This window comes from Tachysurus fulvidraco, chromosome 6 (genome assembly GCF_022655615.1).
Source record: "Tachysurus fulvidraco isolate hzauxx_2018 chromosome 6, HZAU_PFXX_2.0, whole genome shotgun sequence".
Lineage (NCBI taxonomy): Eukaryota > Metazoa > Chordata > Actinopteri > Siluriformes > Bagridae > Tachysurus > Tachysurus fulvidraco.
In genome coordinates, this window is record NC_062523.1 from 30,931,100 (window position 1) to 30,955,054 (window position 23,955).

The following is a 23,955-nucleotide window of genomic DNA, read 5'->3' on the forward strand; positions in this document are numbered from 1 at the left end:
ATTTGAACACAACACAAAAAAAACACACCCAAGTCTGAAATTTGTACACAAGGAATTTTTACTTTTTCTGTAACAAAGAAAACTTTTATTCCACCAAATTAACAACTCAATTTAACAAGCGTAACTTCTCTCAATCTTCTCTCAATTTCTTCTTCCAACAAATCAATCCTCATCTCGAACCTGGATTTATCTACGCGTTAAATCATAAATATTAATAATATTCAACCTTTTTTTTTTTTTTTTAAACCTTAACATCCTCATTATGGAAGAACAATTGGCATTTAAACACAACGATGGAGCAACTTAATCTGGGCATTTAAACTAAACTGTACTTAAAAAAAAAAAAAAAGGCTTTTCACTGCTTCTCTCCGGACCGAATGAACTTAAGGTACAACCTGTAGAGCAGAACAAACAAAAACAAAACAAACTATTAAAATTCTGAACACCTTCATCACATTAAATATAGATTAGAACTGATTATGTACTCACTTTATCGTTTCATCACTCGTTATCAGCGAGAGCGAGGCCTTTCTCCACTAGAGGAGTGTGGACCAAATAACCATCAGCGTCGTACAGCAGTACAGTTGGCTGAGGCTCGACAGCCTGAAACGACGTCATTCGAGGAAAATAAAGCTTTATTTTATTTACTTGCCAGGCTTAAGGTACATAAAATTCATGTCTACGCCCAACGTTGCTTAGAATTAAAACAGACAATAATGTAGCTTAAATCAGCTTCCACATACCATCACCACAGCACGCAATTTTCCCTGCAGCAGGTCGATCATCTCCAGCATGGTCTTCATGCTCCAATCCGGACTGTAGGGAATCCGTTCTGACTCCTGACACCGACGCGGGGGCTTGAACCCGGCCAGCTGAACGAAAACGGCATCACACGGGAAACGGAGCAGCGTCTTGGGGAGACGACGTAATCTGCCACGGATACACACCACGTACTGAGAACACTCGCCTATCTATTGGTTTTTTTTTTTGGATCATTTTATGAACTCAAGCAGTTTATAGAATTATCTACAAGTATGAAAGGAATAATAAACACTCCACACACAAGTTTAATACGGCTTACTTGCAAAGTGGCACGACGTCATCAGAGCCAAAGTCCAAGTGTCTCACGAGAAGCTGGATGCCGGGATTGAGCTCAGAGATGGCGAGAAGCTTTGCACGGTAATACTGACCGTCGCTGTATTCAGCCAGACAAGGACCCTCTACAGACCGACAACCACATTATATGTGAGATACATATACACATATATATTTATACCACATTATGTTTCCCATGTGCATCAATGAGCCATCAGTGCCCCTGAAAACTACTCATTCTTTCTTGAACCACATTTTTAGAACACCCTAAAAGACTTGCCATTTTGGAGATGTTTTGACCCTTTTTGCTTCCAAAACGTTGGCACTCGACAACTGTTTATAATGTTATGGCCAACTGGAGTTAATCCTTTCCATTCTAAAATCTCTTATTACACAAAATTATTAAGATTTTTTTTTTAATAACACTACTTGGGCAGGAATTTGGTGCTTCTAAATTCTGTCTGCCTCTTAGATTGTCACATTTGTTTTTAGACTGACTATAGAAGGCTCTAGAAGGTACATTTTATATATATGTGTGTGTACACTATATTATTAGACACACTGTTAGTTAAACTGGTTATAGATGATAGATAATCTTATCTACCCATAGGGAAGTCTTCCAGCATGGGCAAAGCATCGATGTCACCGTTCACTCGGCTCATGGCTTCGTCTAGTGACTCCTGTTCGTGTTCAGGAGCCGAAGTGTCCAACACGCTCAGAAACACCTACACATATAGTGCACAAATAACATACCAACACTTTCCACTAACAAGATCTGTGAAATCCATAAACTACCTGGTTAGGGGTGCGAATGTGCTTAATTTGAACCCAGCACGATTCCCCTTGGTCTGGAAGTTTGAGGTCAGTGTACGACCCTATCGTGGACTGGGGTTCCTCCAAGCCCTGTTAGAAAACCACACATCTGTTATTAAACAGAACCAAACATTCACACTGGACGACCAAGAAAGAAGAAAGGCAGGTTCACCTCAGTGTTCAGGTCCCAGTGATCCAAATGAGGTACTGCAGGTTTTGCCACATAATCCTAATATATAATAATATATAGAAAATGTGTAAAGATTATATCTAAATAAAATGACCGGCATCAAATCCTGCGAGTGCGTCAGACCTCGGGGCTGTCAACAGACAGGCTGAGAGTGGCGTGCTGGTGGTGCATCATGATTCTGCTTAGTTGCATCCCATGCAGTATTATCTCCACGGTAACAGAGTCATGTGGATCCTCTGGCAGCTCCTGAGAAACATAAATGTCATTAATAAGTGTGGGTAATACGTGTGTGTGTTTGTGAATGCGATTGTTAACTTACAGTAACGTGAACGCTGACCGAACGGCCGAGCAACAACTCCTTCATAAGAGCCACCGCGTCACTCTGCCACACCCCCCCTACCTACACCAAGTGAGAGAAACCCAAGATAAAAGGTTAGGAAATACTTTCTATCTTACTAAATATACGTTAAAAATTCTTTTGCTCACCGGAAACAACCCATTCATCTGGCATGGCACGGCCAGTTGTGGGACGTTCACACAAAGCACCATCGGGTACACGTGGCACACTGGGATGTTCTCCACAACCCCCTGATCCACGTAACGCACCTGGAACACAAAATACAGACAAACATGACAATACTACAGGTTTTGGAAACATCACTTTTCGCCTTCAGTTGTTATTTTAAATCTTTGACAAAAACGTTATTTAAATCCTAACCTTCACGTAGCCTCCGATCACCTCCTGGACTTGACCCCGGTACCACAGCATGTCGGAGCCCATTACAACACAGCCCAGTACGTTCTTCCAGTTATAGTGCTTTTGCTTAGGAAAGCTCTTGATGCACTGCTGCAGCCGCTCTTGCAAGCGATCAAACTCACACACTGTGACACACACATCAGAAAATAAGGTTAGAGTCCAAGAAAAAAAAGTGTGTGTGTGGCATTAATCTTGCCCTGTCGCGTACCGGCCTGTAGCGTCATAACGTGGATGACGCCGTCATCGGAGACGGCAGAAACGCTCATGCACGATTCCCCGCAGGGAGGCAACTCTGGGGGTAGATAGGCCTGGGTTCTCACTCTTGCTGGAGGAGGATTGGTTCTGGGGGCAGGTTTGGGCAAAAGTGAGCGAGGGGGAGCGGGAGATTTATTCTCCTGACCGATCTTCTTTGCATCTTCACACACAGCCTGCTCCAGGGACACGGTCGCAGATCCTGATTTGGGTCTGAAAGATAGACTGACATGAGGTAAAGGACGAAGAGAGCAGACGGTGCGTGTAAAGATAAAACGTGTAAATGTTGTACTTGACACTTCTGTCTCTCAGAGCGAGCCCCTCTGTGATGAGGAAATCCGCTATGCTGACGTGCCCACCTGCTCTGTTGGAGCAGAACAAAGAGACGGGCACCGGTCTGACGGAGGACGGCTCCTGCGGGCAAAATGTTCACCAAACGCGTAAAAGGGAACAAAATATATATTGTTTGTAGACTAGGTGAGGGTCTAGTAAGATTCGATCTTGGTCACCTGGATAGTCATTATAGCCATGGCACCGGTGAGGTAGTAGGAAATAAAGTCGCACGCCGTAGCCGTCCAGGAGGAGCAACCGCCGGCTGGCCTGAAGGAGGAATGGGAGGAAAGTCAAAAAAGCAACAGAAGAGAATCGGAAAGTCTTTCTTTCGCTCTCGTGAAGCACTTTGGATCATTTTAACATACCGTATGTCACTGAGGCAACACTCCAGCAGGTAAGAGCCGCCCAACCCCGGGAGAAGTGGTCTCAGGTTGCTCAAGTGGAGCTGTACTTTATTACCAAAGTCACAGCGCAGCACCTGTAATGTGTTTTGGACACATTCACACTAGCACTCATTTATCTCTCACTTAAAATCTGCATTGTTCTCATGTCAGACTCGTTTCCTTTCTCAACCCTTCCCTTCCCATCCTACCACTCGATCATCACGTCACGATCGTCCTTACCTCCGCGACGTCGCCGGAAGACAAACTGCACACCTTTCCTCTCTCCCAAACGCCATTAACATGAGCAGCACAAAACATATCTGCTTCCCAGGCCGTCTCTTCAGGCTCAGACTTGGTGTACTCTTTTTTCAGCAAATCATGAATCCTAACAAGAAAAGTAAAAGTATTTTATATTGCACAATTAACAGCATAATTATAATCGTCGCCTAACGGTTTAATAAAAAAAGCTGTACCTCTTAAGCTGAGCGTCGTACTGGAGCAGCTGCACGCAGATGTTTCCAGGAGACGTCACGTGCGTGACCTTCACTTTGACGTCTTTCAGACAAGCAGATGGCAGGATCAGACTGGGCTGCATCGTTGTAGAAGGGTCGAGGGCGGCGCTCGTCGGCTCGGTCCGACACGGGGTCTCTTCCACCAGCGGGGGATCCCAAACCGTGTGCTCCGGTGGGAGAGATTGATTCTTAGATGTGATTCTATGGCAGACAGAGCGAGACATCAGCGGACACGATTGGACACAGTGAGGCTTTCTGTGTAGAGTTCAGGAACATATTGTAAATACTCTGTGCTTAGAGAGGCCAGCCCTTTTGTGACCAGTGTTTCCTCGATGCTGGACAAACCCTCGGTAGAATCCTCACTGGCTTCAGACAGACACACAGGCAAAGCCACGGAAACAGGCACGAGTTCTGAAAACGGACACAAATATATACACATGACGTGACGCTCGGCGGTGACAGAAATAATATATAAAAGCACACGTACGTACTCACGTACTCACGTTTTACAACGACTGTGACCAGTTTCTGTTCGGTCAGTTCGCGGAACACGTCGATGCTCTCGTCACTCCAGGTTTCTCCTACGCTCGAGACGCCATCCAGAGAACACCACAGTGCCTGAAAAGCAGATTAAGACTCGCAGCTGGCGATAAAGTTTATAAAGATAGTGATGATAAATCAGGACCCTTACCATGGCTGGTAGTGAGAAGAACTCATCCTTTATCTGGCGGAGGTCTTTAACTGACAGAATTTCCTTGTTGCCAAAATCTACATACTGGACTTCTACTTTATGTCCACCGGGAAAACCTGATAATTAGACGTCACATCGGTATAAACAAGATGAGTTATAGGCTCACACACACACACACCCTCTCACACTCTCTGTCTCACACACACACACACACTGTCTCACACACACACACTCACTGTCCCACTCACACACACACACACTGTCTCACACACACACACTTTCTCTCTGTCTCACTCACTCACACACACGCGCGCACACACACTCTCTCTCTCTCTGTCTCTCACTTACACACACTCTCTCTCTCTCTCGGTCTCTCACTCACACACACACTCTCTCTCTCTCGGTCTCTCACTCACACACACACTCTCGGTCTCTCACTCACACACGCGCACACACACTCTCGGTCTCTCACTCACACACACTCTCTCTCTCTCTCGGTCTCTCACTCACACACACACACACACTCTCTCTCTCGGTCTCTCACTCACACACACGCGCACACACACTCTGTCTCTCACTCACACACACTCTCTCTCTCTCTCTCGGTCTCTCACTCACACACACACACACACACACTCTCTCTCTCGGTCTCTCACTCACACACACACTCTCTCTCTCTCTCTCGGTCTCTCACTCACACACACACTCTCTCTCGGTCTCTCACTCACACACACACTCTCTCTCTCGGTCTCTCACTCACACACACACTCTCTCTCTCGGTCTCTCACTCACACACACACACTCTCTCTCTCTCTCTCTCTCTCTCTCTCTCGGTCTCTCACTCACACACACACTCTCTCTCTCTCTCTCGGTCTCTCACTCACACACACACTCTCTCTCTCTCTCTCGGTCTCTCACACACACACTCACACACACACTCTCTCTCTCTCTGTCTCTCACTCACACACACACACACTCTCTCTCTCTCTCTCTCGGTCTCTCACTCACACACACACTCTCTCTCTCTCTCTCGGTCTCTCACTCACACACACACTCTCTCTCTCTCTCTCGGTCTCTCACACACACACACACACACACACTCTCTCTCTCTCTCTCGGTCTATCACACGCACACACTCTCTCTGTCTCCACTCACACACACGCGCACACACTCTCTCTCTCTCGGTCTCTCACTCACACTCTCTCTCTCTCGGTCTCTCACTCACACTCTCTCTCTCTCTCTCTCTCTCTCGGTCTCTCACTCACACACACTCTCTCTCTCTCTCTCGGTCTCTCACTCACACGGTCTCTCACTCACACACACACACTCTCTCTCTCGGTCTCTCACACACACACACGGTCTCTCACTCACACACACACACACACACACACTCTCTCTCTCTCGGTCTCTCTCACTCACACACACACTCTCTCTCTCGGTCTCTCTCACTCACACACACACTCTCTCTCTCGGTCTCTCACACACACACACACTGTCTCACTCACACACTCACCTGTGACTTCAGCCCTGCACCAGTCCTTGTTGTCATAGAGGGCAACACAGGCCTGGGACAGAACAGGAGAGTAGATCTGAAGTTCGCTTTCAGCTTCTGGAAGCCCATAACAGTCCTGTAGTTTTGTGTTCAGTAGCAGGAACTCCATATTCTCCACCTTCATGGTAAACAACACCGTTAACCCTAACCCTACTCAGATTGTGTCCATGAAGCTAAATTAGCTGAGAGATTTTTTACATTCTGTTTTTCACAGTGTTCCTTTTGGTGAAGCGACAAATTTAAATTTGGAGAAAAGAAAAATGGTTGTAGACATTCAGGTCCTTAAGTGTGTTGCTACGTCATTAACGTCACGTTCTGTTCTGTAAGTAAACCACTCACACCAAAGGTTTCTCTCAGCATCTCCAGTCTACTCACAAGCTGTATGTAGAAGTCTGATGGTGTGTTTACATGGGACACCACAGCATTCAGCGCAGTGTTCAGTCTGGGTAACACAGGGGGGTAAAACCGCATCTTACCACCCGCAGGGGCCAGCTGTGGGGAATAGAACCTGCCACACCAGACACACATTTTACAACTGAATTAAATTTAGAGAATATTAACAGAGAGGTGTTCCGCTTTTTTTTTTTTTCCTGCCTGGCAAGTTCCGTGAACACGAGGTGTTCTCTCAGAGAAAGTGAAGAGTTCATCGATACTTTCTTCAGATCCACCAGAAGCGTGTCTCTCTCTTCACCGAGCGCCTGCATCTCCACAGCACTTGAGCCGATCATACGCTTCATCTCTTCTGATGCTTCCACGCTCCAGCCTTTTACCTGCAGAGGTAAACTCGCTGAGCACTTTATTAGAAAAACACACCACATCACGAAGACGTTAAAAATAAACGTAGCTATTAATTTCAGGAAAAATACAAAATTCTCAATCAATGTTTCTTTTTTGTTTACTAGTTCATAAATTATAAAATCAATCAAGAAAGAACGAAAAATCTCACCAGGTCTGAGGGAACGATGTCTTTAAGGGAACACCGAACAGCCTGAGGTTCCCAGCGATGCAGATCTGCCTGTGCAGCAGGATAAGCTCTCCGCAGACATTCATTTAGACCAACAAGATCATCACTGAATGAGAGGGGTCAAAATGAGAGGGGTCATTTGTGTGTATACAGGACACAATGAGACAGGACAATGAGAGGGGTCATGTGTGTGAATACAGGACACAATGAGACAGGTCACAATATACAGGTCACAGTGATACGGGTCAATTGTGTGTATACAGGTCACAATGAGAGGGGTCACAATATACAGGTCACAATGAGACGGGTCATTTGTGTGTATACAGGTCACAATGAGAGGGGTCACAATATACAGGTCACAATGAGACGGGTCATTTGTGTGTATACAGGACGCAATGAGACAGGTCGCAATAAGAGGGGTCACAATATACAGGACACAATGAAACAGGTTTCTAGGTGACCAGCCAGTTTAGGTTAGAAAACCAATCAGACACTGGTAGCAAGACAGGTAGATAGACTGACTAAAAGAGGGCAAGAAGGCCAAATCTAATTCATCCCAAAAGTTGAGGTCAGGAATCTTCCACAAGAAGAACCCCACCTAGGATACACTTAACCCACCTACCTGCTTGATGCAAACCAATCTACCTACCTACCTGAATTGACAATGACTATGTACTTTTCCTCCCTTTCCTTTCCTTCTACATACTGTGGGCTGGTTACTACAGGGTGACCTCCTGGACTAGCTGTCTGTTTGCCTGGTGGGTTTGTTGGCATATGACCAGGAGCAACACCACTTCCAGTAAAAAAAAAAAACTATAAAAATAGTTTTCTATTCGTTCTATTTACTATTTATGGGCTAAAAGAACTGCACACTTCCAAGCATTAAAAAAAGAAAAAAAAATAGAAATACATACAACTGAGTTATTTTTTAAGATGAACCGTTTCTGTGAACTCCTCCTTACCCCGAGACGGTGAGTCCCTTAAAAAAGCCATAATCGGAGAAGAACACTTCCAGGCGTGCGACATCGTTTGCGGAGCACTGACTCACACACTCCAGACAGCCTTTCTGGAACAACTCACACACCACTGCTCTGTACCACACGTCCTCCTTCCACTTAACAAACACCAGCGATCCTTCAAGCACACACACACACATACACACACACACACACACACACACACACAATGCTTAACAAATTTTACATATTTCAAAGTGACACCACACACAAATCGATCTGGATTAAAACACCCTGAAATGAAATAACACCAAATACTTGCCTCCACCACATCTAATCCTCGCTATTCATTTGTGTGCCTTAAATACACGTAATAATCAGTACCCATCCTTAATAATCGGAAGTTATTAAAGAAAAACTGAGTTTTGACCTTGCTGTGACCTTCTCCCTGTTTGGATCGATTCCAAAACCTGATCAATTTAGCAGGATGATGAAATTCCATAAAGCCTAAATCCTAGAACCGTTCAACCACTCGCTCTAATGAGAATCTTGAAAGGACGGACAGACGGGTGGATGCACAATAAATCTCAAGAATATAACGTCTCCACCGCCTACCAATGGAGTTGTTTTTTTTTTGTTTTTTTTTACCAGTCTTGATCTGGTCCTTTTCAGTGAACTTGCTGCGTTCTCCAGAGCAGATGCTGTTAATCTTTTTGGCCAGCAGGACTCCTGCCTTGTGCTCCATCACATAGCGCACATAGAAGTGTGTTGGGTTGATAATGTGGGTCACTGCAACCCACTTCTTCAGTCCTGGAAAACGCAGAACACCGATTTGTCTTTTTGGGGTTTCAAACAATAAAATAGGAAGGATTCTAATCTCTCTCTAAAAAAAAAACAAAACATACCTCTTTGGGAGAAGCCGATCCTGTCTGTCGGTGTCTTGCGATTCTTCCTCTGTACCCTTTGTCTCTCGATATGTTTGGGCTCTTGGTCTGAAAGAGCAGAAAACATTTAAGCATTGCTTAACCAACCTCCTGAACTTGAACGCTACCCGGTACACACACACACACACACATTACACCGCTCATCTCACCAATAACTGGTTCCTCAATGATTTCCTCAACAATAAGATTTGGGCTTGGAACACGGGTGTGTCTGGGGAAAGCTGGACGAGGAGAAATTTCCGCTCGAAGGCTTTCTCTGCCTCCTCTCTTTGCTCCTGAACCTGGATTCTTGCCGTGCTCTCCAGCAGGAGGGACGGCCACGTCCTCGCATCTATAACACCGCCAAGTCACAGCAAACACTCATTTCCTTTTCGTTTAGCATCTGATTATTCCAGCAATTAATTTGAGCAGATTATGTATCGATGAACTTGGTAAACTTTTTCTGATTGTGATTTGCTGGCTAATGAAGTTACATCCAGCTAATTAGCTAACTAAACAGTATATAGGATATGTAGGATTTCTGTCTGAAGCATGCATGTTTTCTGGATATTGGTCCATGTTTTTTTTTGTTTTTTTTGTGAAATCGGTGAGAAACAAGATTTTTGGGCAACAAGTCAGCTTGCTAGATATCGAACAGATCGGTCAGAGCATTTTAATTAGTTTTTGGAGCGAGGTTGAGATTTATGGTTTTTGGATGTGGTTAATGGTTCTATGATATATAATAATAATAATAATAATAATAATAATAATATGAAACAAAAAATTGCATCTACTCACAGCTTAAAATTACCATCTGTGACCTCCAGGGAGTTTTTCACATAGTCCACTTTAAGAACGCACCTATACAAAAATAAAAAGCCTACGGTTTGAGTGGTGAGACACGAATATAATATAATAATGTAACATACAGCATATAAATAGAAAAATTAAAAAAAATAAAAAAAAGTGTGAGGCAGATTACAAAATATTTAGTGGCACAACTTACTTAAGGTCTGAACGCAGAGTGAGGTAGCTCATATCACACGATTCCACGGGACTCTGCAGGTTCTCCAGAATCTGAGCAAGTAAATATACAATGGAAAAATCAATCAGGACCCAAAAAGTGTTATTTTATTTATTCTATATAAACCTGTACACTACATCATTCACAGCAGGTACGAGCAAGCAGCTTCAGGTCATTTGCCATCAACATGGGGGAAAAACGAGACCTGGCTGCGGCACCGACATGTCCGACACACAGCAGTCTCAAGGTACTCGGAATGGTGCAATAAAGAAAAACATGCAGTTCTATAGTGTGTACTATAGTGGAATAGTGTGTATAGTGTATTGTATGTATAGTGTGCACTATAGTGTGTAATGTGTATAGTGTGCACTATAGTGTGTAGTGTACTATAGTGTGTATAGTGTGCACTGTAGTATGTAGTGTACTATAGTGCGCACTATACTATAGTGTGTATAGTGCGCACTATAGTGTGTAGTGTACTATAGTGTGCACTAGTGTGTAGTGTACTAGTGTGTATAGTGTGCACTATAGTGTGTAGTGTACTATAATGTGCACTATAGTGTGTACTATAGTGTGTATAGTGTATACTATAGTGTGTATTGTATTGTGTGTTTTGTGTGTACTATAGTGTGTATACTATAGTGTTTATAGTGGAATAGTGTATTGTGTGTAGTGTGCACTATAGTGTGTATATGGCCTGTGCAGTGGCTATAAGGCTGTATCAGGACTACTATATGTACTATACTGTTGATATACTTCTATACCTCATCCAGACTGCAGTAAGACTCCAGCAATGAGACCTGGAGAACATATTGTGCTTTCTGGATGGCTGTGTGCAGCTCTCTCCGTCTCCTCTGCAGTTTCTGACACTCGTCCCTCCCACCCGAGAAGAGCTTCTCTAGACAGCTCAGTTCAGACACCAGCGTGCTACGTCTGAACGCACACGTGAGAAATATGCAGCTGTATAAACGTGTCGGATTTCACTCACATGAAACTTACAGGTATGTTGGTAGACTCTTACCCAAACAGACTATAAACAAATAGGTGCTTTAAACAAAGTGTGTAAATCACAAACAATATCTGACATGATTTATCCCGGTTTCATTACTTTCTCAGCGATGTGTAGACACCTATGATATCTATTAGAAAATCCAGAAACAGTGTGACCTTCAAACAGTGTGACCTGCTTAAACTTAATACCACAAAAATGTACAAACAGACATAATTACCATAAAATAAAATGTAATAATAATAATAATAATAATTAGTCTATTTTCAGTTTCATTATTCTTTTCGAACACAATCGGTACATTTTTAGCAAACTAGTGATTTCAATATGATTGGGGTCTTTTTGATGGTGAGAATAACCACAGCATGGTGGTTCACCCCCCATGCCCCATGCTCATTGTGTTCGATAGGGCAAAAAAAAAAAATACTCCGTGTCACAAAATAATGATCTGAAATGATACCAGAAAACACTACAAAACCACGTCAGTATTCCATGTTGATATGATGAGACAAATACGGTGACAAATGGTCCATCTTCCCGACCATCGCTGCCGACTACACACCTTTTTTGCAGTATGGCGATTGCCTTTTCCACGCAGTTATCAATTTCCTTTATGATTCGAGTCCTCTCTCTCTTCAGTTGAGCCTGAATACCTGAAACCAGAGTCTTACAAGAAAAACAAATTAAATCATAAATCATTAATAGCAGAGGTAACAACTTAAGACATGTTGCATCATTTACCTGGTGTAGTCTATCTAGAGTAGTCATGTTTTCTGCTGCTGTACAGAGGGCTAATCTTAAAATCTTCTTCACATCTGGACCCTGCACACACACACACACACACACACACACACACACACACACACACACACACAATCTAAAATCCAACTTTAAACGTGTACTGAAAAGATGTTTGACAGTCCATCACACATACTTCTTCAGAAAGCTTCTCTTGGTCAGGCTGATGCTGATTAGTCCATCTGCGAGACGGCTGTCTGGAGAATTTATTTAACAGACATCAAATCATTTCTATAGGTATGTGGTATTATTTATTACATAAGTGAGATTAGGATTACTTCCTCTTGGAGTTCATCTTAGTTGTGTACATAAGGCCAATTATCCTGCTGTCCACTTGCAATCCGTCCACCCCTTCTTCACCGATTTCAGTGTTTATCTGAAATTAGCGATTATTAATGAAATTAGCTTTATTAGCAATGCGTCAATGCTAATGAAATTGGATATCAAGGTATATAAAAATTTCTATATATTTGCAACCGTTAAAAAAACCCAAAAAAAAAACAGGATAACGATTTGTTTGTCTTCTCTGATCCCTTTTTCATAACTACAATAAAACTAATAATTATCAGCATCATCAGTATTTAATATTATTAATATATTGAATATACAATGTATACGATATTAACAACCGGTGGAGTCGCCCACAAACAATCTTTCTTTTTACTAATTTTACACCAATTACTTAAAAGCCTCACTTTACAATAACAGTGAGGAAGTTATTGAAGAAAAACTATTTCAGACACGAGACACTTGCTGTGGCCTCGACCCCCTTTTTTAATCGAAATCTTATCAGAGTTCTGTTTACAGCGATGACGTTATGTACGCTACAATCATCGACCATTTGGTCTTGAGATCTTACACCGTCGGCATGAATCGTAGCTAAGCCAAAAAACCTGCCATCATTTCCTAGTAAGTAACATCTCAATCAGAAAGAAATCAGGCAGTGATAAACATGGCCTCCATGCTAGCCTAGTTTAAGTTTAGTTAAATCAGGGAAATCGCTAAGCATTAAAGCTTCATTTTTGTTTAGACGACTGAAGTCTTATGAACGAGATGTGTACTGTATAGCTTCATTTCTGTGGTGATCTGTTTTGGATCAATTCCAAATTCAAATTAGTTCAAATGCTTCGCATAAATCTATAATCAAACATTTGACCGCTGGTTCCAGACATATTGGATTAACAAGAATCCTGTCTCTACAGCTGTAAAGAGAGTTGGTGACTGAGGCTACCCTGTTCTGAATATTATGGGATGTTGTAATGACTCTTTATCTACTAAAACTGAGGCAGACACTATACACACACTATAGTACATATACACAGTATAGTACACAGTGTGTATTGTGTGTACTATAGTGTGTACTATAGTGTCTGCCTCAGTTTTAGTAGATAGAGTGTGTATAGTGTGACCTTCTTTGCTCTTCTTCTTCCTCACACTACTCACTTTTTAACTTATATAACTATAAACCCTCTTCGTGTACTAGTTAATCGGTTAATTGGTTATTGCCAATTATCGAGATGAATAAGTAATTAGCTCATTAGCATATGACGTCATCCGCCTGAACTTACCGTGCAGTCTGGGCAGATGATGGAGGACTCAGAGATGGTGGATTCCAGAGACTGTAAACACTCTGAGCAGAAGATATGTCCACAGGAGAGCACATGGGGCAACCTCCCCACATCCTCATCCTCTGTAATCAACAATAAAGTTCAAGCGTGAAGCTAAACATCACATAAGAATACATGCTAATAGCTAACTACACTGGGTTAAGGTTAGCCAGGTTAGCATGTATACACTGAGGCAAACTGCCGCGTGGTTTGTTTGTTGTTGCTGTTGTTTTATTTTAATATCTCCAGCTAATTAAGTTTGTTCACATTGCATTTAAAAGTTAAATATTACCTGACAATGTATACGGTAAGCCACAACGATTACATGCCACTGCTGCATCCATCCTTGTGGTAGATCGTCACTTTTGATTCAGGGAATCGCCGACTCTTTTTATTGAGTCGGATAGTTCGGTCCGACTCTTTAAAAAGAGCCGGTTCCTTCGGATTTAAAGAAAGAATCGTTGAATCATTTCTATTGAATCAGAATCAGAATCAGTTTTAATTTGCTAAATTTTCCCGTTGGCAGCAGTTTATATAACTTTATGGGGTTAAAAGTTAAATGTTAGCAGTTAAATGTAATTTTATATTATTTACTAGTAATACTAATAATAGTAATAATTGATAGTGTGTGATGTGTCACCCTGATTTGTGTGTTTGCTGTTAATGGAAGGAGTTTATTACAATTGCACATCAACTTTTTCTAGTTAGTCCATACTGTGCATTTGTGGTGCATTAAACCGAACTCTCATTAGAAATATTAGTTACTTGTAATTTTTAAATTTGTACGTAATTTTCTTTATACCAATAATTTATTAGTCGACTTCATCAGATCAAGAGGAAAGTGTTGTATCCATTTTGAAAGTCTGCTGCTTCTCCAACAAGCAGCTTTGGGCTAAATAGTTAAGATGTAATGATGTAAGGTCATAACATAATTTCTGACAAATGTCGTAAATGTAAAAGAGAGCCTTCATCCAAGGGGATGCCTTGGATGAAGATGCCAAGGAGCTGGGGAAGGCAAGAAGACTGCTACAAGAGCATCATAATTAATTAATTGTTCCCTTCAGTCACGAAAATATTAACAAGGTTTTGTGAAGGGAGAAGTCTGGGGTGAAGCTGTACGGTCAACTCTGTGGGTCGTCATTTTCACACACGTGGTGAATACGTTTAATGATGCCGTGGCTGGACCAGCGTGAGAGGGCGTGTTTATGAGCAGCATGAACCAATCAGAGAGATCTGGGCGGGAGCTTGAGCAGAACGAACCAATCGGAGTGACCCACGACCCAATGGGGACGCTATTGGTCTGTGTGATGGTGAGAGAGTCAGTGGAAGTTTGGAGGACGAGAGAAAAAGGGTGAAAAACTGGATTTAACTTCAAAATAAAGCCATAAATATCATGGTGTCACTAACAGCAGTCGTGTACAAACTAGTGAGTTGCGTGTCCTTTGTGCTCGTGCTGCTAGATCTACGACACGCAGGTAAGAAAGTGCTATAATAAATAAATAAAGCAGATAATAATAATAATAATAATAATAATAATAATAAACTGAAATGTCACCAGCTGTAAAGTGCTTAAAGATCTTATTACACCTCAATCGCATGAACTATTAGTCCAAGCAAACTATTATGGTTCGAGATCAAGAGAATTAAATAAATGACAGTATTTTATTTCTACTACTAATAATAATAATGATAATATTTACAAGCATAGTGAATGCTCATTAGCATATGGGATGTGATGTACATCATGTGTACTTTTGCACACAGGAGGTTCATGTGGCAGTGAGAAGAGCTTAGAGAAGCACTTGGAGATGGGGAAGAAGCTCCTGGCTGCTGGACAGCTGGCCGACGCTCTGTCCCACTTCCACGCAGCCGTTGGTGAGTCGGTGGTCAGTGTATTCATTTCTGCATCGTAATGTTACGTCTGTAATTTTCTTACACCCCTGTGTGTAGACGGTGACCCGACAAACTACATGGCCTACTACAGAAGAGCCACCGTCTACCTGGCCATGGGAAAGTCTAAATCCGCTTTACCGGATCTAAGCAAAGTCATCGAACTTAAACCTGATTTCACATCGGTGAGTTTTGCTCCATGATAAGACACAAGAAATGTAGATAGGACAACAGTAACCGTAACCGTTGTTCTGTCACAGGCAAGACTTCAGAGAGGAAGCTTACTGCTGAAACAAGGGAAGCTCGATGAAGCCGAGCGTGATTTCAAAAAAGTGGTAAGGAACTCTTCGAGAACTCTTCGAGAACTTCTTGACGATTCTTTTTGAGAATTCTTTGCACTCTTGTAAAGACAGTGAAGCTGCTTTAGTCCTTTAGTCTTTCTAGCTCTCTCATCTCCTCATTTCTATGTTCACATTATTATGTTAATTACATAATTAACGATCTTCATGTCACGATTACACCAAGTAGCCAAGCCGACTCTAACGCGACGAGTCGTATGGTCATCTTGCGTTCGTGAACTTTTCCTGTCGATGTAGAAGGTATGATAAGAATATTTACAGGCATGGCGTCACTACACTATGCTTTTAAATATTCTTATTTACATATAATTTATTTATATATGGGATATACTGTACATCTGACATATATGATGTACATCATGTGTACTTTTGCACACAGGAGTGTCATGTGGAAGTGTCTTATGCCTTAGGATCAGTATTTTTGCTTTTAGACTCAAGGCCTAATTTCACCCTTGTAGCTTATCTGATAAGTCTTTTGAAGCATCGGCATGTTGTCAATGTCTTAGTTCCCTTTTCCAGAAAGTTACTAATCAATGATATTATATCTGTTATGACTATCTCTGATAAAGAAATGGTGATGTCACATTGTGTTAAGAATCTGAATGCATTAGTGAAAATTAGTGCATTAGTGAAAATGAATGAATTTGAATTTGACTAATCTTTTATTAGTCTTTTAGGTTTATTTAGACCATATTTAATAAAAGGTTTCATTCCCATTTGGTATAGCACCAAAGTGCTATACGAATAAAATTGAATTGAAAATCTTGCTGAGGTTTTTTTTTTTTTTTTTTTTGGAAAGTTTATCTAAAGCAGAAGACTAAAGATTTTTATGACAAGTTAAATAAGATAATAAGTGAGGATACAAATATGATGTTTTTTACTTCGATGTGTTCTGTAGCTGAAATCGAACCCCAGCAGCAGAGAGGAGCAGGAAGCAAAGAGCCAGCTGAAGAAATCAGATGAAATCCAAAGATTGGTGACTGAGGCTCAGACAAATTTCGATCGTAAAGATTACGGCTCAGCGGCTGGACTCCTGGACACGGTTATTGAAGTGAGTGATCTCATCGGTGCAGCTCGTTTAATCTCTTACCTTAACCGGACGGTTGCACCGGACGCAACACCCGAGCGATGTGTGAATAGCCTTCTGTTGAATGTTACTGATCATAACATTTCAAATTACTACAAAAGACGATGACATCGCCGAGGGAGCTTTCAGCAATAGTAATAGCACCATTTAGTTCAGGGCTATTGTGAAGATCTAGTTGCATAAAGTCTACTGATAGATTACGAAGGCCTTATATGACTCCTTATCGTCTGTAGACATGCTTAGAGGATTCTAATGTCGGGAATATGAACACGGTTCCACCAGCGCATTATGTCAGTTTACTGTGTTTTTCTTAGACGTGTGTGTGGGACGTTTACTCCAGAGAGCTCCGAGCCGAGTGCTTCGTACAGCTGGGTGAGATGGGTAAAGCCATCAGTGATCTTAAAGCAGCATCCAAACTGAAGAATGACAACACGCAGGCTTTCTACCAGCTCAGTACCATCTATTATAACCTTGGAGATCATGAGATGTCCCTCAAGTGAGTGAGTCACTGTGGTGTGTTTTGCAGGTCTGGTGCTTGCGCTAGTACGGTTTAGTAATTAGGCAGCGTGGCTTGGCGATCTTGTGTCAATGAACTTTTGGAGACTTTGGGCTAGGGATCTAGGGAGATCTTCATCCTGTCTTTCTGTCCTCAGTGAAGTACGAGAGTGTTTGAAGCTGGACCCTGACCACAAGCAATGCTTCAGCCACTATAAGCAGGTGAAGAAGCTCAACAAGCAGATCATGTCAGCTGAGGAGCTGATCCAGCAGCAGAGGTGTGTACTGCTAGTAGTACAGCCCCTACTGTGAGAGGGTGATCACCATAAACGGACCCCGTGAAACGATTCGTCTCCTTTTTTCCCCCTCGCACAGGTACGGAGACGCAGCGAGTAAGTACGAGTCGGTTATGAAGACGGAGCCGAACGTGCCACAGTACACTATTCATGCCAAGGAGCGCATATGCCACTGTCTTTCTAAGGTCAGGTCACGTCTTTCCTTCCCGACCACCAGGTTCACTCGTTTTACTATACAAACAAATCTGCAGTAGATTAATATGGTTTGTTCTTACCACAGGATCAACAAGGTGCTAAAGCGGTGCCTGTGTGCAGTGAGGTCCTGAGCTCAGACCCACAGAATGTGAACGCTCTAAAAGACAGAGCAGAAGCCTACCTCCAAGACGAACAATACGAACACGGTAAATCTACCATGTCCAGGTCTCAACTCTGGGACGTCACTCTTGTGTTCTGTGTAGTCAGTTTAACAAGCTCATGATCTGCTCGAACAGAACTAGCGTGGTGTTTATTATAGTGTCGGGAAAGTGACGTCAGTTCATGTCGTGTTGTAGTTTTGGAGACCTCGAGTTCTGATATTTAGTTGACTGGAGGAATTTATTTATTTTTTCTTGTTGGCTGTCGGTCCGGTTCTTGAGTCGGTACCAAACATTACTAACAGAAATAACAAAACCTCATAAAAAAAACATCATCAAATACACATACAAGCAATGCACCTCCAAACACCTTCATTAGTTTCCATTGTTTAAACCTTTTTGTAGAGGTTTCTGTACCTGAAGTCTTCCTCAGAGGGCCTTTTTACACCCGGTCACTTCGTGTGTTGTCTCTGATCCGATATCTGTCTGATTTGTTAAAACTGTCCCATTTACATCAGACCACATAAACGCGTCTCGGCGAATCTGATATCGATCCGATCTTTCTACTCCCGCCCAAAATGTTAATATATTTGGCCTCATTTCCGGGGTAACTGTAACAGAACACACTTTGGTGTACGCGGTTTTCAGAACACGATCAAAAAGAAGACGTAAAAACCGGTTACGACGTTTATGCTACAAAAAACAGCGTTTACTGTTTGCTGCGTTTTCGCTGGCGGCAGCGGCGCGTTTTAAGCCCCGACGAGACGCCTGGGTGAAAGATCACCTGCGAGTGACGTAGTTTCGTTTGGGAGGAGTTTAGCGCTGACGTATGTGGCTCGAACAACCACATTCATTTACACCTGTCCAGTTTCATCTGAAACGCATCCCAGACCACCTCCTGAAGGGGTTTGTACCATCGGGTTTATATCCGTCTCCAAAACGTTTCGGAGGGCATTTAGACCTGGTCTTTTTACCGTCGGATGTAAAAAGCAGATTTTTACCAGGTGTAAAAAGCCCCCTAGAGAGTTTAGTTCCTAATCATCTTTAATCAAGTATCTGAGCCTTAATCACCTGAATCAGCAGCCTTTAGTTAGGGCTGGAACTGATCCCCTGAGTCAGAGATTCTGCTTTATACATTAATCCTAATCGAATCCCTTCACATCACATCTGTGCAGCCATTAAGGACTTTGAGACCGCAAAGCAGTACAGTGAGAATGACCGTCAGATAAAGGAGGGCCTGGAAAGAGCACAGCGCCTCCTCAGACAGTCCCAGAAGAAAGACTACTACAAGATACTGGGGGTCAAGAGGTGAGATTGAGGTGGCTTATGAGATTGATATCGTAGCGTGTCGTGTTTAATAAGGCCGGGTTTGTTCGACCCCTAGGACGGCCCAGAAGAAGGAGATCATCAAAGCCTACAGGAAGTTGGCACAGCAGTGGCACCCAGACAACTTCCAGGATCCCGAGGAGAAGAAAAAGGCTGAGAAGAAGTTCATAGACATCGCACAGGCCAAGGAAGTTCTCACTGATCCAGGTAAAGTCTCTCTCAGTCAGACGGTGAGTTTCTGTAAGCTTTAGATTCGTATCAGGTTATTCCACAGTAAAGCTTTTTATATCTCCTCGTTTTAATGTTGATTTCGGTCTCTTTCACGTTACACGATGCTTCAAAATGTACCCAAAATTTAATCCTCTATAATCTATGGTATATGGTTTCACACTATACTCACTAAAAAGTCGATGCTCTTATTTTTTTTTACACGGTAGTAAATCTTCCTTGGCTGTTTTAGACCTCCTGTAACTAACAGGTCCAGTCTAAAACCTGAAAGGGCCGACGTGTGGGAGAAGGTTTTCTTTCATTCCATCAGAGCAGAAGCCACGGAAACTGCTGAATATATAACATAAGCATATATAAGATGCAGCTATATTTCACACCTTTTATCTCTGCTCTTGTGCAGAAATGAGGAGTTCCTTTGACCAGGGAGAAGACCCCCTGGACCCTGAGAACAAGCAGGGAGGAGGAGGAGGCCATCACCACTTCCACAGGGCTTGGGAGAGCTTCCAGGGCTTTAATCCTTTCGGCTCCGGACCCTTTAACTTTAAATTCAACTTTAACTAATCTGGTCATTCGGAAAGGACCGGAGCTGCGATCAGCCCGAACCGAACAGACACTCGGAGAGAAGTGCAACCTGCTGAGCCGAACACTGCTGTGGCATTAACACATCCTGTGCTGTCGAATATTCTCCGACCCACGTGGTATTATATATAAAGCATTGTTTCTCCTTCAGGGAACTTTAAAGTATAAGGGGTTCATTCCCATGTGACCAAGAATCCTAAATCTATTGTGTACATATAAGACTGCACTATTTTTTTTTCTTCTATAAATTAAATGACGCTGCATTTGTAAATACAGAAATAAAAACAGACGCCATTGTTTATTTAATTAACAAAAAACTCTTCGTTGTTTTACTGCTCGTTATCAGACGAATCCATAAAGTTGTTTTCTAATCCATCCATTTATTTGTGTGAAATTTGACCATAACACAAATCTTCACTCACTGGCTCCGCCTTCCGTTCCCCGATTGACACTTGACCACGCCTAGAATCATTTTTATAATAAACGTCGTATTCCTGAGAAGATCCACATTCCAGGCCACTACCAGGCTTCGAAAACACCTCGGCGTCAATGTGACGTGTCACAAACACGACGTGTCTTTTTTTTTTTTTTCCCAGTTTAAAGAAATCAAATAGAAGCACAAGACTCGTTCATGTAGAGCATAAATAAATCGTACACTTCGTGCATGTGTCCGGGTAAATTTTACAAAATCATATTTTACAAATTAACCCAAAGATGTTGGATTTCATCATTGTATAGGAATAAAAAAAAAAGCCCGGGCCCTTTGTGTAAACATTAAACAGTAACTTTCGAGTGTGGAATGAATCAATAGTATTAATAATCATTTTTAAAAAGATCTGACTTGAGGAATTATTAAAGGAATGTACATATATTTTTTCCCCAAAAAAAACTTCAGTGCAATTTATATACTGACCACAAGATGGCGACAAAACAACCCTTTCTTCTCGTGATACTTTCTGTTATTATTATTATTATTATTAATATTATTATTATTGTATGCAGCAGAACAGACATGTAACACAAAAAAAGGCTCAGTTGTTATCCATTTTTGTATATTACTGGTTGTGTTGTGCACATAATGTTGATTCCAGTGGAAGCCAATGTGATTCAGGAATTGCAAACTGAAACGTTTTTAAAAAATGCCTTTTCATCCTTTTCCGGAGCGTTCGGGTCCGGTTAAATACGTCCTGCTTCAAGCTTGTAGGTATCTCTGTGGGCTTTTAGAAGGTTCCGGTCCTTTTGTACAGGTGCTAAAGTTCATCTCGACGGCTGCCTGCGGAAACGCACAAATCCACAATAAAAATGAAAATCTCTGTAATTAATTCATAACCATTCTGATGCATAAGAGACATTTTGAATATTAGTCAGCAGCCAAACTTGTTCCAGATTTTGGTCATAAAAGGCAGAAACATGAGATCTGGCTCACTTGTACGCTCTGTGGTCGAGGCAGAGGACTTTGTGCTCTCTGTCTCATCCTTGACCCGCTTCAGGAGCTGCTTGATCTCGGTGTCGTATCTGGACCACTCGGGTACGATCCGCATGGCGGCGCTCAGCTTCGGCTCTTTGGTCTTTGGATTATTGCACTGCGGAGACGTCACAAAAACCTGCTTCATCAGTCACTACATCAAAACTCTTCAGACATTCCATAAGGAGGCAAAAACACTACAGTATTTAACCCTGGGATTTGGCCACGTGCTCAAAGTGTGACTTGTAACGTGGACGAATTGGTGAAAAATTTAGGTGATTTGAAGCCAAGTGAACGGTACACACACAGGTTTATCATTTATCATTATACAAAGTCAACTGAAAAATCTCTGGGCTCGTTTACTGCTGTACGATTAACTGATTTACTGACTCATTGGTCTGGTTCAAGCCCCTGGACATTTACACTCATACTGTTTTATTCATGGAGAGTTTTATGTCTTCTTCTTTCTTCTTTTCCCTTCGGGGCTCGCCACAGCGAATCATCTCTCTCCACCTATCCCTATCTTCTGCATCCTCAACATTTGCACCCACTTGCTTCATATCCTCATTAATTACACCCATATACCTCCTCTTTGCCTCCTGCCTGGCAGCTCCGTGTCCATGTAATCTGGCCTCCCTAACTCCGTCCAACATGAGCCGTCCCTCTGATGTACTCCTTCCTAATCCTGTCCGATCTTGTCACTCCCAAACAGAACCTCAACATCTTCAGCTCTGACTCCTGTCTCTTCTTCACTGTCTCTACAGCATGTGTCCTGTACGCCTTCCCCTCGATTCTCGCTGATATTTTCCTATCACACACAACTCCTGACATCTTTCTCCACCCATTCCAACCTGCCTGCACTCGCTTCTGTCCCCACTCTCTCCATTACTCTGGACTGTCGAGTTTTATATAAAGGTCTATAAAGAAGTAGAGATACTGTAGAGCATAGCAGAGCGAGACGATGACAAATTAGAGAAAGGCTTTATTTTTAATAGATATATTTAAAAAGTGTACAAAGGGTACTGATCAAATGTTCAGTGATTATAAATACATTTATAAACGATATACTGATATCAGACAATAAATGCTCTACATTCTCACCCATGTTCTATTAAAAATGTATAAAATTATGATGATCATGAAAATACATCTAGACTAAAATAAATGGGGTCTAAGCCTCAGGAAATAAGAGCTAATCTCCAGACTCCAGCGCTCTAATAAAAGCATGCATTTAGGGAGGTGGGGTTGTAAATGAAACTGCTATTCTCGTCCGTGTGTGTGTGTGTGTGTGTGTGTGTGTGTGTGTGTGTGTGTGTGTGTTCAGCTCAGATTGTGGGAGTGAGAATATCTGGCCCTTAATTAATTCAGCTCCTTCCTGCCTGATCAGATTGAAGACATTAGGCTCTGTGTACGTGCAGGAATGATCCTGATGTGTCATAAGAGCCCTTTTCTTTGTAAGTGACCAGCATTTTCTGTAAATCTACTGACTTTAGGTAGAACATGTAGATCAAGGCTGGATGGATTAGAAAAAAAATATCTAAAAAAAGATAACCTCAGATTCCAGTTCTTCGCTGAAGGGACTGGAACCTGAGCTGTGTTGTGCTCTCTGAGATGCTCGGGTCTAAAGCTCATTTATTCATCTCCTACCGCTTATCTGAACTTCTCGGGTCACGGGGAGCCTGTGCCTATCTCAGGCGTCATCGGGCATCGAGGCAGGATACACCCTGGACGGAGTGCCAACCCATCACAGGGCACACACACACTCTCATTCACTCACACACACTCACACACTACGGACAATTTTCCAGAGATGCCAATCAACCTACCATGCATGTCTTTGGACCGGGGGAGGAAACCGGAGTACCCGGAGGAAACCCCCGAGGCACGGGGAGAACATGCAAACTCCACACACACAAGGCGGAGGCGGGAATCGAACCCCCAAACCTGTGTGAGGTGTGAGGCGAACATGCTAACCACTAAACCACTGTCCCTCCTGGTTCTAAAGGTGAAATGTTTTT

At 42.4% G+C, this 23,955-nt stretch overlaps 3 protein-coding genes across 5 annotated transcripts in view; 1 reads left to right on the forward strand and 2 right to left on the reverse strand.

Moving 5' to 3' along the window:
* Positions 1 to 40: 40 nt before the first annotated feature.
* Positions 41 to 14,288, reverse strand: rnf17 (ring finger protein 17). Its single transcript, XM_027152493.2, has 37 exons — positions 14,152 to 14,288; positions 13,821 to 13,942; positions 12,531 to 12,628; positions 12,389 to 12,449; positions 12,196 to 12,276; positions 12,017 to 12,120; positions 11,210 to 11,378; positions 10,428 to 10,498; positions 10,220 to 10,282; positions 9,592 to 9,773; positions 9,404 to 9,490; positions 9,147 to 9,308; positions 8,505 to 8,676; positions 7,525 to 7,648; positions 7,173 to 7,348; positions 6,954 to 7,086; positions 6,540 to 6,696; positions 5,027 to 5,142; positions 4,839 to 4,953; positions 4,623 to 4,746; positions 4,297 to 4,536; positions 4,064 to 4,208; positions 3,806 to 3,918; positions 3,617 to 3,707; positions 3,400 to 3,521; positions 3,064 to 3,320; positions 2,817 to 2,980; positions 2,585 to 2,704; positions 2,418 to 2,498; positions 2,222 to 2,344; positions 2,081 to 2,137; positions 1,891 to 1,998; positions 1,700 to 1,820; positions 1,082 to 1,220; positions 744 to 930; positions 490 to 603; positions 41 to 395 (listed from the first exon to the last, which is right to left on the reverse strand). The coding sequence occupies exons 1-36, from the start codon at positions 14,201 to 14,203 to the stop codon at positions 502 to 504; spliced, it is 4,539 nt and encodes a 1,512-aa protein (XP_027008294.2). The 5' UTR covers positions 14,204 to 14,288; the 3' UTR covers positions 41 to 395; positions 490 to 501.
* A 591-nt stretch (positions 14,289 to 14,879) lies between these two features.
* dnajc3a (DnaJ (Hsp40) homolog, subfamily C, member 3a) lies at positions 14,880 to 20,847 on the forward strand. The gene is made up of 12 exons (XM_027152503.2): positions 14,880 to 15,334; positions 15,624 to 15,734; positions 15,810 to 15,934; positions 16,010 to 16,084; positions 17,007 to 17,159; positions 17,510 to 17,691; positions 17,849 to 17,968; positions 18,066 to 18,171; positions 18,267 to 18,387; positions 19,515 to 19,647; positions 19,724 to 19,872; positions 20,294 to 20,847. Exons 1-12 carry the CDS (start codon positions 15,253 to 15,255, stop codon positions 20,452 to 20,454), a joined length of 1,518 nt encoding a protein of 505 aa, XP_027008304.1. The 5' UTR covers positions 14,880 to 15,252; the 3' UTR covers positions 20,455 to 20,847.
* A 660-nt stretch (positions 20,848 to 21,507) lies between these two features.
* Positions 21,508 to 23,955, reverse strand: part of uggt2 (UDP-glucose glycoprotein glucosyltransferase 2) — a 31,736-nt gene continuing 29,288 nt past the window's right edge. For all 3 annotated transcript variants that reach the window (XM_047814643.1, XM_047814642.1, XM_027152491.2), the window contains 2 exons: positions 21,899 to 22,055; positions 21,508 to 21,745 (listed from right to left, as the gene is read on the reverse strand). In XM_047814643.1, coding sequence (XP_047670599.1) covers positions 21,723 to 21,745; positions 21,899 to 22,055 — 180 coding nt within the window. In that variant the 3' untranslated portion in view covers positions 21,508 to 21,722. The remainder of the gene's footprint in view (positions 21,746 to 21,898; positions 22,056 to 23,955) is intronic.

Coding starts and splice junctions, on each gene's coding strand:
- rnf17 (XM_027152493.2), bottom strand. CDS start 14,203: ATGGATGCAGCAGTGGCATGTAATCGTTGTGGCTTACCGTATACATTG. Junction 2,138..2,221: donor TGTCTGTTGACAGCCCCGAG/GTCTGACGCACT, acceptor ATTATATATTAG/GATTATGTGGCAAAACCTGC. Junction 1,999..2,080: donor ACTGGGACCTGAACACTGAG/GTGAACCTGCCT, acceptor GTTTTCTAACAG/GGCTTGGAGGAACCCCAGTC.
- dnajc3a (XM_027152503.2), top strand. CDS start 15,253: ATGGTGTCACTAACAGCAGTCGTGTACAAACTAGTGAGTTGCGTGTCC. Junction 15,935..16,009: donor TTAAACCTGATTTCACATCG/GTGAGTTTTGCT, acceptor GTTCTGTCACAG/GCAAGACTTCAGAGAGGAAG. Junction 17,969..18,065: donor GAGCTGATCCAGCAGCAGAG/GTGTGTACTGCT, acceptor CCCCTCGCACAG/GTACGGAGACGCAGCGAGTA.